Source organism: Mastomys coucha, unplaced genomic scaffold (assembly GCF_008632895.1).
Source record: "Mastomys coucha isolate ucsf_1 unplaced genomic scaffold, UCSF_Mcou_1 pScaffold5, whole genome shotgun sequence".
NCBI classification, from domain to species: domain Eukaryota; kingdom Metazoa; phylum Chordata; class Mammalia; order Rodentia; family Muridae; genus Mastomys; species Mastomys coucha.
In genome coordinates, this window is record NW_022196911.1 from 9,175,990 (window position 1) to 9,189,534 (window position 13,545).

Genomic DNA, 13,545 nt, shown 5'->3' on the forward strand with positions numbered 1-13,545 from the left:
TCAGAAATCCGCCTGCCTCTGCCTCCCAAGTGCTGGAATTAAAGGCGTGCGCCACCACCGCCCGGCAATATCTATTTATTTTTAATTATGTGTATGAATATTTTGTCTTCATGCACAGGGATATGCACCACATGCATGTCTGGTGCCATGGATCCCCTGGAACTGGAGTTACAGACAGTTGTGAGCTGCCATGTGGTTGCTGGGATTTGAACTCAGGACCTCTAGAAGAGCAGTTGGTGCCCTTAACCACTGAGCCATCTCTCCAGCCCTGAATCTTGTCTTAAAAAAAAAAAGTGTGGAACTGGAAAGATGGCTCTGGGGTTAAGAGCACTGACTGCTCTTCCAGAGGTCCTGAGTGCAGTTCTCAGCAGCCACATGGTGGCTCACAACCATCTGTAATGGGATCTGACACCCTCTGCTGGCGTGTCTGAAGATAGCAACAATGTACTCATATACATAAAATAAATAAATCTTTTTTTTTTTAAAGGTGTGCATTGAATTTATTTGCTTATTTCTTGTTAGCAGGGGCATATGTGTGGAGGTCAGAGGATAACTTGGGGAAGTCAGTTCTCTCCTTCAACCACGGAGGTCCCAGGGATCAAACTCAGGTCATCAGGTTTGGTGGCAAGTGCTGGGCTATTGTACTGGTCTGAGAGACTGCATTTTATAAATAAATAAATTACAATAGAAAGCCAAACTGGGATTGACTCTAGAGCCTGCATTTGGTCTTAACGGTGCTGCGTTGATGAAGGCAATTTAGGTTTAGTGTCAGGGGCTAACACTCAGCAGGCACTATTTATAGCTCAGTACAGCGTTTCTAAGGAATGACCCTGCTGGACGCCGCCGTCTGTATCAGTGAGTCGCTTGGCTCCTCAGCTCCACCTCAACGCCTGTGTCTCAACAGATCTCATCAGGTCATTTCCCTTGAATAGTCTCCTGTCTTAGGGAATCAAGTTTAAGCCCCCTTGTCTCCCATGCTGGGTCCACACTCTGTCCTAGCACACTGCCTAGGAAGGCTGACAGGTAAGGGGCTTTCAGTGCAGGTCAGGGGTGCTGTTCATACCCTGCTGTCTTGGCACATGTGGTTCTCCACTTACTTCTTCCTTGCCTGGGTCAAATCTGCATTTCTCTGGGATACTGGAAAAATGGTCTTGTCATATTTACCTTGTGTTTTTTCAAGTCTCTGTATAGCATGAACTGCTGGGCCCCATCCATCAGTGCACTTATGGTGGTTTGAATATGCTTGGCCCAGGGAGTGGCATTATTAGGAAGTGTGGTCTTGCTGGAAGAAGTGTATCACTGCAGGGGTGGGCTTTGAGACCCCCATCCCTTTTAGCCTCGTGGGAGACAGCCTGCTCTTAGCTTCCTTTGGATGAAGATGTACAACATTCAGCCTGCCTGGAGGCTGCTATGTTCCCACCATGATGAAAATGGACTGAACCTCTGAACCTGTAAGCTAGCCCCAATTAAATGCTGTCCTTTATAAGAGGTGCCTTGGCCATGGTGTCTGTTCACAGCAATGCAAACCCTAACTAAGACAGAAGTTGGTACCAGGAACTGGAGTGTTGCTGTGATAGGCCTGGCCTTGTTTTTGTTTGGTGGAATGTGGATTTTAGGACTTTGGATTTGGGAAGCAGTGGAATGCTTAAAGTGGGGCTTAATGGACCATCCTAGTAGGAATATGGAAGATGGTGCTGCTAAGGGTAATTTGAACTGAGTAGGCCTGCTGGCCCAAGAGGTTTGAGTGGTAGAGAATTTTAGTATGTGGCCTAAAGACTAATCTTGTGATATTTTGGTGAAAAATATGGTTGCTTTTTGCTATTGTCTGAACAGTCTGCCTGAGGCTTAAGGTGAAGAGATTTATTAATTGTTTTAACAAAGGAAGTCTCAGAACAACATGGTATAAATTCTGTTGTGTGGTTACTAAAGTTCACTCTTATGAAGAGCACTTTGATAAAAAGGAGCAAGCTGAGAAAGGAAAAATACTAAATATATGGTTCAAGTATTAGAGGGTCACCAGGTAGTGGAATGGAGCTAAATCCTGTGTTCAAGGAGATAAAGAGATTAAGGGAGTGGTGACCTTGGGGCAAGATCCCATCAAGATAAGCTTACTGTTTATGCTGCAGTTAAGCAGGGGATATTCATATCTAGGAGTTATTATTACTCACTCAGTTATTGTTTTCATTTGGAATTTTAATCTGAAATGAACTACAATCCAGAAATGGTGGACACACGCTTTTGATCTGGATCTTGAGGAATAGTGGCCATGAAAAACTTAGGCCCAGGCTTGGTGGTAACACACCTTTAATCCTAGGAGACAAAGGCAAGCAGCTCTCTAGAATCAGGACCAGCCTGGGGCAGAGCAAGTTCTAGGTGAAGAAAAGCTTAAAGGTGTGGTAGTATACGCCTTTAATCCCAGCACCCCAGAGTCCCTGGAGAAAGCGCCATGCACATCTCGAGTTCAAGGTGAGATTGCAGAACAAGTTCCAGAACAGGCAAGCTTAGGCAGTAAATGAGTTGGAAAACAGAAAGCTAGTGATAATGTAATAGAACAAAGGGGCCATGTTCCAGCTCCAGTAAGCAGCAAAACTTGGCAGCTTCAGCCATGTGGCTCGGGTTTTAGAGTCAAGAGTAAAATGGACTACTGGGACAGTTGATGCTGGTTAGCTGGAGCTAAGAAATTAGCAGTTATTAAGAAGAGACAAACATCACTGAGGTGAAGTCTTCTGCTTTTGAAAGACCCCTGTGGGGAGACCCCCACTCAAATCTCAGGAGGACGTGCACCCAAGGAGTCACGAGAGACCGTCTCAATGTAATCACAAGAGGCAGTTTAATTTCGGAGTTCCGGTTCGACCCCCAATCTCACACAGGAGACAAGGAATCGACCACGAGGCTCTGGGGTTAGGGGTTTATATAGGAAAAAGGTCTGGGGGAACAAAGGAATCAGTGTGGCTATACATGATTGGCTAGTTCAAATATTAACTATATTACATGTAGAACAGAGTGGAAAAATTTTAAGGTTGGTGTTAATCTGAGTCAACAGAGCATCTGACCTTAAACCATATCTAAGAGGACCAGATGGCCCACTACTCAGTGTCTGCCCAGACATGTCCTTGCATTTTTTCTCTTCTATATCTTCCCGGCCTGCTAGTTCCCAGAATGTCTTAACAGCTTGCTTATTTTTGCCCAGGCTTATTTGGACATATTCGACCTTGGTCCACTGTGTTCTTCTCAAACCTGCAATTTTCTCATTAGCCAGCACAAGTCTCACTTTCTGAGATCACAAAGAAGCTATGCTCCAGAGATAACCAAGGTTGTACCTCATGCTGCAACTAGAATTGGTAATATGCAATAATCACCCAAGTGGTACTGGTTTTGTAAACATGAAGAGGTCATGAATAGCAGCTGAGCCTTAGTACTATGAGAGGTCATGGAAGGCCATTGGTGAAGGTGCAGCCTCAGTTGCAGTTGATAGCCCACGACTGAAGGGGTCATGCAAAGACGTTCAGGCTTGGCACCATGAAGAGAGTCTATGAGAGGCCATCTCGGTGAAGCCTAGTAGCAGCAGTGGCAGAGCTGGAGAAGTGACCCAAGCCCTTTGGAGGAGCCCAGATCACATGTGGATGCCAGACATTGGAAAAAGAAGCTGTGAAGTTGAAGTTGCCTTGGATATCCCAAGACGTTCAAGATGCCAGAGCAGTAGGATACCTGCCAAGGAAAGCTGCTAACAGGGAGTGGAACCAGCCCGGGAGAAAGAAGTTTGTTGCTGTTGAATGCCAGATGTGCCAACGGTAGTCAACAAGGATGAAAGGGGGTTGGAGATCTGAAGAGTGCTTTGACATTGGACATGGAGTTTGGAGTTGGCTAGCTGGTTTTCTGTTTTGCTTTGGTCCAATATTTCCTCACCATAATGGTGAGGAAATAAATGGTGATGTTCGAGGTATGTGACCTGCTTTTTTATTTTAATTTCTTAATCGATTACAGTTAAAAGATTGCATGAATCTCGGAAGAGACCTTGAACTTTGGGCTTTTAACATTGTTGAGACTGTTATTGAGTATGGGACTTTGGAAGTTGGACCAAACATATTTTACATTATGTATGTTTAGATATGGCCCCCATAGACTCATGTATTTAAACAATCCTATGGGGGCCAAGGAGTGTAATGTGGTGGTTTGACTATGTTTGGCACAGGGAGTGGCACTATTAGGAGGTGTGGCCTTTGCAATGTTCCAACATGTAAAGAAACAGTAAGTCCCCAGGTGAGTTCGCTCTTTTCCCAGGAGATCACTGATAAGAGTTAGGGAACTGGGGCTGAGCTGAGCGTGTTTCTGCCACTCAGGAAGCATCAACACACCCCTGCTGGTGTTAATAAAGATTGTTATTAAGACACTGGAGTGCTTGATGCCAATTCACCACTTGTGTTCTGCAGCTAGCTCTCAGAAGCTGCTGGCCTGGGAGCTGCCAATACCCAGAAAAGCAGGCAATGCGATCTTAGAGCAGGCATCTCTCAGGGTAGGGCTGCTCTTGGGATGAAGGGGAAGGTCACAGGGCTCATCTGCCAGCTTCTCATGCTGAGCTATACCCACTCAAAATCCTCATTCTACGTCTCTTCTCTTCTCTTCTCTTCTCTTCTCTTCTCTTCTCTTCTCTTCTCTTCTCTTCTCTTCTCTTCTCTTTTCTTCTCTTCTCATTCTAGGTCTCTTCTCATTCTAGGTCTATTCTCTTTGCTACATAAACACTGACTGGCTGCCCAACATAATTGTGGGACCTGTTCATTAAGGATTGGTGTGTCATTGGAAGGAGGTCTGGGCTGGGGCGACATTCACAGAGAAGTCACTAGAAAGCACCCCTTGCGGACATCATGTTATTCAGCCTTTGCCCTAGCTCTGTGTAAGTCAAACCCATGGTCCCTGCAAACCTGTGTGTGTCCCAGAGGGTGAGATAGATGTTCAGAGACCGATTATAGATTTCCAGGCTCCCAGTGCTAGAAACACAGGTGACAAAGGTCGAAGGCGGGTAGAACCCAAGCAGAACAGAGCCCACCTTCTACTCAGGTCCTCAAACTCAATGTGGTCCACACAGGAAGCCCTCTGGAGCCAAACAAATATGGGGAACAGAATGGAAGGGATCCGATTCCTGGAATCCTCCCCAAAGTCAAAACAACACACTGACAACAATAAAAGAAAAAGTAAAGATGGCAGCATGGAAGTCCAGAGCATGGTGGCCAGAGGTGTGAGGGCACTGATTCTCAGGATGAACAAGGTGGAGCCTCCAGGGGCACCAGAATGTTCTTCTCTGTGGTACAGACTGTGCTGGTGAACTTAGCGCACCACCCTGCTTCTTCTAGCCTTCAAGGCTGTGATCTGACAGCACCTGAGGACTGTGTGTCAGGGTTCTTTTTGCTCTGCTGTATCCAACCCATACATACAGTGTCCCTGCCAATCTACCTAGTAAATAAATGCACAGGGAAGGCAGGGTTCTTAAACTAAATGATGCTGGTGCATGACATATCATGCTGTGGAGTACAGGGGTTGGGGGTGGAGGAAGAAGTGCTGTACATAGCTGTGTGCTCTGAAGGATGCCCGCTAATGCGTAGGCCTTGCAAGCATAATCCTAGAGTCTTCTGGGAGACCTTGGTGTAGGCTTGAAATTATAGGTAGTTGGGTCTGGGTTTATCAGTCTAGTTTCAAAAGCATACTTGGCAGTTCTCCTCCATGCTCAAGGTGGCTCCAAGCTGCACTTTAAGGACATGGCAAGCAGAGACAGATCATGTTAGAGCTGAGTTGATCCCCAGTCTCTTGGAGAGCCAAGGGCTCTGACCCATGAATGCAGGAAGTATGAGGGGTGCATCGTTTAGTTTAAGCTCTCTGGGGTTTCCATGTGGCTCCAGGATTATTGAAGGCAGTGGGTGTGACTGTACCAGTCAGGAATGGAAATTCCTGGTGGGACAATGCCCGGGCTTAAGAGGAACCCCCCCCCAAACAGGAAAGTACATGCTCTCAAGTTTGTTGACTGCAAAATGGAACATTCTAGAAACTTGGTCAGCCTTCATTTTGTTTCATTCCGAAATATTACCAAATAGTTGTTTTAAATTCTCAAAAGTCAAGGAAGAATTGCTGGGAGGTATAAGAGAAAATCCCTTTCCAAAGCCCAGTAATACTGACATTTGAACAGAGAAGCCAGGCACCAGACGGGTGTCATGCCGTTGCCTCCCCTCCAGCAGAGACATAAGAATCAAAGTAAGCTCCAGCCTTCAGGGATATTAACCAGCGTGATGGGAATGTGTACATGTGGGGCCAGGGACAAGGCATTCATGGCCAAAAGTTTTCGGGGGAAAAGCTGATTAAATAAATCTAACCCCTTTTCTTTACCAGAGAGAGTCTGAAATACTTTACTGTGTTGATTCATGCTTGGAATGTTGACACTAATAGCAGCGTTCTCCTGTGAGGAGTAAATGCTCTGTCCTTACGGGGGACTCAGGATGAGCACTTAACTGAGCACACCTCACAAATTAGTCATATTTGTTCTTATTCTTCATGAGGGGATACCTAGACATCTAACAAATGGAGTTTACATGGCAACCTGCAGTCTGGACTCTAGGGGTCAGTGGAGGACACTGTGTGGACATTGGGCTTTAGTGTTGTTATAACAGTGGATGACTCATCAGATGCTTCGTGCCTGATGTCATTTATAAGAAGGGCCACTAGTGTATCTTGTGTGCCTTCTCTCTTCACTGGCCCTGGACTGAGGTCTGATGATGTCACCCCACTGCTGGCCACCATCTCACCAGAAAGTTTCATTTACCACCTCAGCTTCCAGTCCAAGGGTGGAATTTCATCCCATAGAAACCACCTTGGAAGCTGCTACTATGGCCTGCCTCACGGCATGCATTAGCACGAGAGAGCATCCCAAAATTGTTCAAAGAAACTAGGTTAGTTTGAGTGGAATATGGGTTTAGGAGGTTGAGAAGTTTCATGCTAGAATATAGGCACTCCCACTCTGCCTAGCTGGCCAGCCTCTGGCTGTGCACCCTCCTAGAGACCTAAATTGCCACCCAAGACCATCATGCAGGAGGCCCCAAGCTGTGCACTCTCCCAGAAGCCTTCTCTGCCACCCAAGGCCACCATGCAGGAGGCCCCAGGCTGTGCACCCTCCCAAAAGTCCTGACTGCCACCCGAAGCCCCCATGCAGGAGGCCTCAGCACTATCCTGGTTCTCGCCTCAGCTCACACTCACCATTTTTTTCAATTGGCACATTGCAGCGAGGACAAGGCTTGGTGGTTTTCTTGATGGTTTCTTTGGAGGCCTCCTCCCAACGAGCTTGCTCAGCGGCCCTTTCATCCACCTGGTAGGCCTGGATTGGTAGAGACAAAAGAAGCTCAGATTTAAGACTTTATTATTGGGATTAAAGTCTACATTCCTTGAAGTGAAAACACTTCTCAAAGATGAATATGCCTTCAGGTAAGCCCAGACGTTAACTTGTTTGACAAGTGCTGGACAGCCATTGGGCATGCGTGGGCACCATGGTTTTGGTACTTGGCATATGCTTATGAGCTAAGAAGGATGGCTCAGAAAAGATTGCTCAATTTTATAGCATAGAGCTCTCTGTTCTGAGGATTTTATGTGATTGTAATAAATAATATGTAGCAAGTGGTTAATCTGTAGGCAAGTGATAAACACTTTCGCGTGCCTCTGGGTAGACCCTTTGTCAAGTGTGAAGTGAACACGTTAGCTTTCATCTCAGAGGCTCAGAGGCACTGATGGTGGCCAGACACTGTTATGTAAGTCGGGGAGTCTGTGATTCTACAAGTCTTCACTTCTCCTCGCCCTCCTGCATCTTCCTCTGCTTCCTTCTTGACCCTGGAAAACGGGTGCTATCCCAGAAGGCATGGGAGAGAAAGCAAAGGGATGAGAGAAAGGGTGACTTCCAGGAGTTGGTGACAGCAGAAATTAGGACTGTGAGCAGCTGCCTGGTTTCAAATCCATTCAGATGTAAGACGTTGGCAAGGACTGCAAATAGAGTCTCTCCACCTTGACCCCTATGGCATTTATTTCTTTAATATCTTTTTCTTTAATACAGACACGTGAGTCATTTTATTAACATAAGTGATGATTCAAAAAGACATTACCAGGGCTACTCGGTAGCATCGTTGGTGCTAACTAAACACCATCACCAGCTCCATGCACGGGGACTCATTAGCAAGTGAGGCACTGGGCTCAAGAGCCCCTGCTGGGGCCTGGCCCCGGTCAGCAGAGGTCAAATAAGAAGTGTTAGGTCACCTACATCAGAAGCTGAGGCTTAGCAACCCCCTCCCTGCCCCCCTCCCTCCCTCACAGTGAGGTTGGGTCTCCCACTGAGACCCAAAGTGAGAGGAATCTAACATCAAAGATCAATCCCACTTTCATTTCAAGGTCTAGCCCTTTAGTTGTTAAGGTTCCCAGTCTTTATGAATGAAGCTCTCTGAAGGAAACAGTATTTATTCCTAAGTTACAGCATTTTGCGGCTTTTGTAAGGATCTTGATATTTATGTTTCTGTTCCCACCCCCCCACCCCCCGCAGAAAGTGTGTCCTTGCACACTAAGGTCATGCTTGAGTCATCCTTGTAATCCCAGCCCTTGGCTTGGTGCCTGGGTGCCGGGAGGGGACTCAGTTTTAGCTGAGTGAGTGACAGTTATTTGGAACAGGACCCCATGAGACAAGGGAGCACAAGAGATGCACCCATGAAGATGGTTGGTACCAAGGTGAGACGGCCAAGGGCTGGTCACTGGTGTCAACCCCTTTCTGTTAACATCTGCTTGTACTAAGGTCATCATCCTGAAGGGGCAAAGGGACTTCTGTGATTTGTGAGTGCTTTGTTAGAGGAGAGCAGAGTCAGCTTGACTGCTTCCCTTGTTCACCGCAAGCTTCCCTTAGCTCTGGCACATCCTATAGATAGGAGCCTGGTGATGAAGCCGTGGTTGATAAGGACTGCTTTAAGTTCTGGTATCTGACACATATTTTAACCTTAACATGCCTTTCAACCTTAATATGTGTGTCTTCTTCAGTCTGTCCCAGGCATGCGTGGTCCTAAGGCCCGGTGATTTGAGTAGCTGTTCATCATTGTCAACTTGACTGGCTTTAGAATCACCTAGGAGATACACCTCTGAGTATTTACACAAGGGTGTTGCCATAGAGATTTAGCTGAGGAAGGCGGGCCAAGGCTGAATGTGAATGATATCATCCCCCAAGCCCGGGACCTGGACTGGGCAGAGATGGACAAAGGACAAAGGAAGCCGACCAGGAACTTTATCCCTGTAGACTGTGAACAAAGTAAATCTACCCTTAACAGTTTTGACTTGGGAACCTAGGAGATAGCATGAACCTGTTTCCCAAAGTAAGTGGTTGTATGTGTGTGTATATTATGGTGTAAAAATTAAGCTATCTATACAGTGTCATAGTAATATATGTGACTGGCTATAGATACATGAACTTAAGGTCTCTGACGAAGCCACACTGATAGTAAAGATTATGCAGGCTGACTGGCTAACCAGAACCTTTTGATTATAAAGAGACAGCCCATCGAAGACTCAGAGCCACAATGATCTTGGGATGTTGTCAGTCTTTTTTTTGTTTTTTGTTTATTTTGTTTTTCGAGACAGGGTTTCTCTGTGTAGCCCTGACTGTCCTGGAACTCACTCTGTAGACGAGGCTGGCCTCCAACTCAGAAATCCGCCTGCCTCTGCCTCCCAAGTGCTGGGATTAAAGGCGTGTGCCACCACCGCCTGGCTTGTCAGTCTTCTTAATAACCAGCTATTACCGGCCTCGGTATCTGACCCAGCTTTATGAATATTTAATTGTGATGACTAAAGAAAACTCCTTTTTATGTTACACACCCATTCTAGAGTCCTAAAAGTTAAGCTCCTGGCAGCTCTAACTCCTGGCCCCCTCCCCAGGGTTGTCAATACCTTGGTGAGAGAATTACCATTACTGGTTGCTCCAACTTTTGTAAAACTTGCTTGTTGGGATGGGAGGGCCAGCTCCTCACTAGCTGAGCCGAGTGAGGTTTCTCACTCAGCTGGGCACTGTGAGGTAAGTGTGCTCGCCTTCCTCTCTGCACGGCACGCCTTCACCGTGGCTGTGGTCCTGATGGTAGTCATTAATAAATTCATTTCATTATAACTTGAATTGAGTCTGCGGCCTTTTCCCTGTAGATCTGAACTCTGTAACGTGATAGAATCTTTGGAATGTATTCTTTGCAGGCTACTGACTTTCACCAAGCCCAGAGCTAAGTGTGTTTTAAGACAGCATTTGAAAATGGTAGTGGAGACTTCCCACGTTAACATAACCTGCCGATCTGATGTTTCTACCAACATATCTGGTAAATGAATCGGCTCATCACATATTTTTTTTTTCTTTTGTTTTTGAGATAGGATCTCGCATAGTCTACATTGGCTTCACTCATACCTAGCTGACTCTGGCCTCATACTCTGGATTCTCCTGCCTCTACTTCCCAAGTCCCGGGATCACTGGGGTGTGCCACTGTGACCTACTTTTGACCTACGACTAGAAAGGTACACGCAGACTTTTCTATAGCAGTGCAAGGCATGGAGGGCACCCAGGATCGCCATTCCTGGCCTTGACCACTCGTATGTGACTCAGAATAAGTTTTCTGCAATCCCCTTTAGAGTAGGAGCTGTTATATGTTACTTGATTATATTATATGTATTTATTCACATTGAACAGGTTAAAATACCAAATAGTCTTGTAAGTGCGCAAAGTCAAGCTGTAATGAATTAAGACTCTTAGCTCCGCCGGGCGGTGGTGGCGCACGCCTTTAATCCCAGCACTTGGGAGGCAGAGGCAGGTGGATTTCTGAGTTCGAGGCCAGCCTGGTCTACAAAGTGAGTTCCAGGACAGCCAGAGCTACACAGAGAAACCCTGTCTCGAAAAAAAACCAAAAAAAAAAAAAAAAGACTCTTAGCTCCGTATTTCTGATGTTGCTGCAAGACTGTGATTGACATTTTAAAAAAATGTTCCAAAATTCTTTACCTCAAAATACACATGAATTATACAAAATTTGAGAAATACAAGCATGAAGAACGAAGACAGGAGTTATCTTCAGTTTCTCACCGGGAATAAGCATTTCTGCTTTGTCATGCCTAAACCGTTTGTCTAATTCTCTCCTGCTAGAATCATTATAAAAGACTCAGGGGCTAGAGAAACGGCTTAGAGCACCAGAGGATCCTGGTTCGAGTCCCTGCACTCACACGATAGCTCACAACCATCTATAATTCCAGTTCCAGAGGTTACAGCACCTTCTTATGGCTTCCTATATAACAGGCACGCATATAATGCATATGCAAAATGCGTGCAAAATTAAGTAAGTAAATGTAAAAAAATATTGTGACAGATTAAAAGTTGCATCCGAGTGAGTGGATGCACAGACAGACAGACAGACAGACAGACAGACAGAGGCCAATGGTTGCTGTACCACTGGGCCAGTCAGCTCCTGCTAACTTCCTGACAGGCCACATTCATTTGCTGTATGCCAGGGAACTTCTCGTAATCGATCCAGAGGTCTATTACTGCTGTTCCACCAGGGCGGAGGCCATAGCTGCCCTGCTAATCAGAGGTAACCTTCTCCCTCAGTGAACAGGAGCAGCCTGGGCTACTGGAAGGCAAACATAGAGAGCAGATCCAAGTGGGGAAGGTATGAGAGTGTGGAGCACAAAATGTAGCCAGGAAACCAGGACCCGAGGCAGCCTGCCAGGGGAACAGTACCACCATTGCCCGGGTGACATTATACAGCAGAATTACAAGCCAGGCGGGGAAGTCGGAGGCTGGTGGCACACAGAGGTGTTCACGTGGGCAGGTCCTCCACAGCCCTTCAAGAGCCTAGACCACAGAAGACCCTGCCCCTGGAGAGGTCAACACCCAATTCATCAGGGGCAAAAAAATGCAACTTGCTGAGAGAGGCAGGGTAGGTTCTGGAACAGAGTAGTCTAGGTTCAGAAATCCTTTTACCTGGAGAGACACCCACAACCAGCTTGAAGTGCTGAGATCCGAAGTCCTCCCCAGCACCCCGTGGGGAAGGACACCAAGGGGAGGGGACACAATGAGCTCCCTGAGAAAGGCACCAAGGGCAGCTTCCCGGTTGATTAGTTTTTCCCTATGTTTTTCTGTATTTCCTACTTTTTAAATTATTTTAATTTTAAAATTAATTTAAATTACTTACCATTAAGTATTATTATAATTATAGTATTCAATTATATTAATTATTAAATTCAATTTAATTAACTTTACATTATCCACACTCCTGTACTGTACTTCGTTAAGCGTCTGTGTGTTCACCTACAAATATCTTCCTTATTTTATATTTCTACAGCCACTGCCTCCAGTCTTGTGTCTCCATTGGCACTGCTATCTCTCTCACTCAGCAGACATCTCTTCTTTCAACTCCCCCTACCCCATCACCTTCCCCACTTGTTCTTTTCTCATTCCAAAGCAAATTGGAAAGGTAGAGAAAATTAAGAGGACATAGGGAGGCAGAGTGAAGCTTCTCATTAGCAAGGTCAGATAGCAGCTCAAGGGAACTAGTGATAAAGACGTCCCTCTTACGCAGAGGTATTTTCTAGTGAGCAAACTGTTTCTTTTTTATTTCATAAATAACAACGAATCATGCCTGAGGCTGAGCCCACACGACCTACAAGAACTGCCTTACTCCTATGCCAGACTTTTTTTTTTTCTGCGAATCTCACAAACAAGGCTTTGTTTACAGTCAAAACATCTTAATGTCCCCTGCACCTCAAATGACCTGGGAGTTTATCAGCTGTAATGCCAGCCGGTCTGGAACCACCCCATGATCTCATGTAATGAAAAAGAAAGGTTCCTTAGCAACCCTTTGAGGTGTAACTTCAGAAGCCACAGTAAACAGAACATGAGACCCCCTCAACAGACTTGGCTCTGGGGAAGCCCACGCTCACGCTCCGGGGGGTGTGGTCTCCTTTCGCTGTGTGTCTGTCTGTTTACTAACTCTGGCGCTTAAGTCTCTGTGAAACTTTCTTAAACTAGAACCCTGCTTGATGCTCGCTCATCCTGAAGCTCTTTTCTGTGGTGAAGTCAAGGATCCCTGATCACAGGTTCTCTGGAAAGGAGTCCTCCGGTTGAAGCGGGATGCGACCTGGAGCTCTGTTAATCCTGAGATTCGCCAGGGGTGGGGTGGGGGTGGGGGAACAGTTCCACCATTTGAAGTGAGCTTTATTAAATACTGATCAAGGTGGGCTTTGACGAGGATGATTCCCAGGAATTTAAGCTGAGTGGATCGAGACCTGTTTTGCAGGTGCGTATAAGGACAAACCCATAGGCCACCGTACTTTGTGTGGCACTGTAATTTTCTAAGAAACACAGCTTCCAGCATTCCAAGAAGTTACCTAGTGCTTGGGCAGGTGGAGCTTGCAACTACAACTCCCAGCATTCAGCATTCCAGGAAGTTACCCGAGCCTTTGGCTGGTGAGGTTTACAGGTTAATTTCAGTCACTACACACTGAGCATTACACACACACACA

The 13,545-nt window shown here is 46.1% G+C and overlaps 1 protein-coding gene across 4 annotated transcripts in view; it reads right to left on the bottom strand.

The window, feature by feature from the left end:
• The window catches only part of Prkn (parkin RBR E3 ubiquitin protein ligase), a 1,238,651-nt gene that overhangs the window by 7,235 nt on the left and 1,217,871 nt on the right, over positions 1–13,545 (bottom strand). For 3 of the 4 annotated variants that reach the window (XM_031350750.1, XM_031350749.1, XM_031350751.1), the window contains one exon: positions 7,237–7,354. In XM_031350750.1, coding sequence (XP_031206610.1) covers positions 7,237–7,354 — 118 coding nt within the window. Of the gene's footprint in view, positions 1–5,670; positions 5,736–7,236; positions 7,355–13,545 lie in introns of those variants that run through there. The other variant, XM_031350752.1, reaches the window with a different exon arrangement.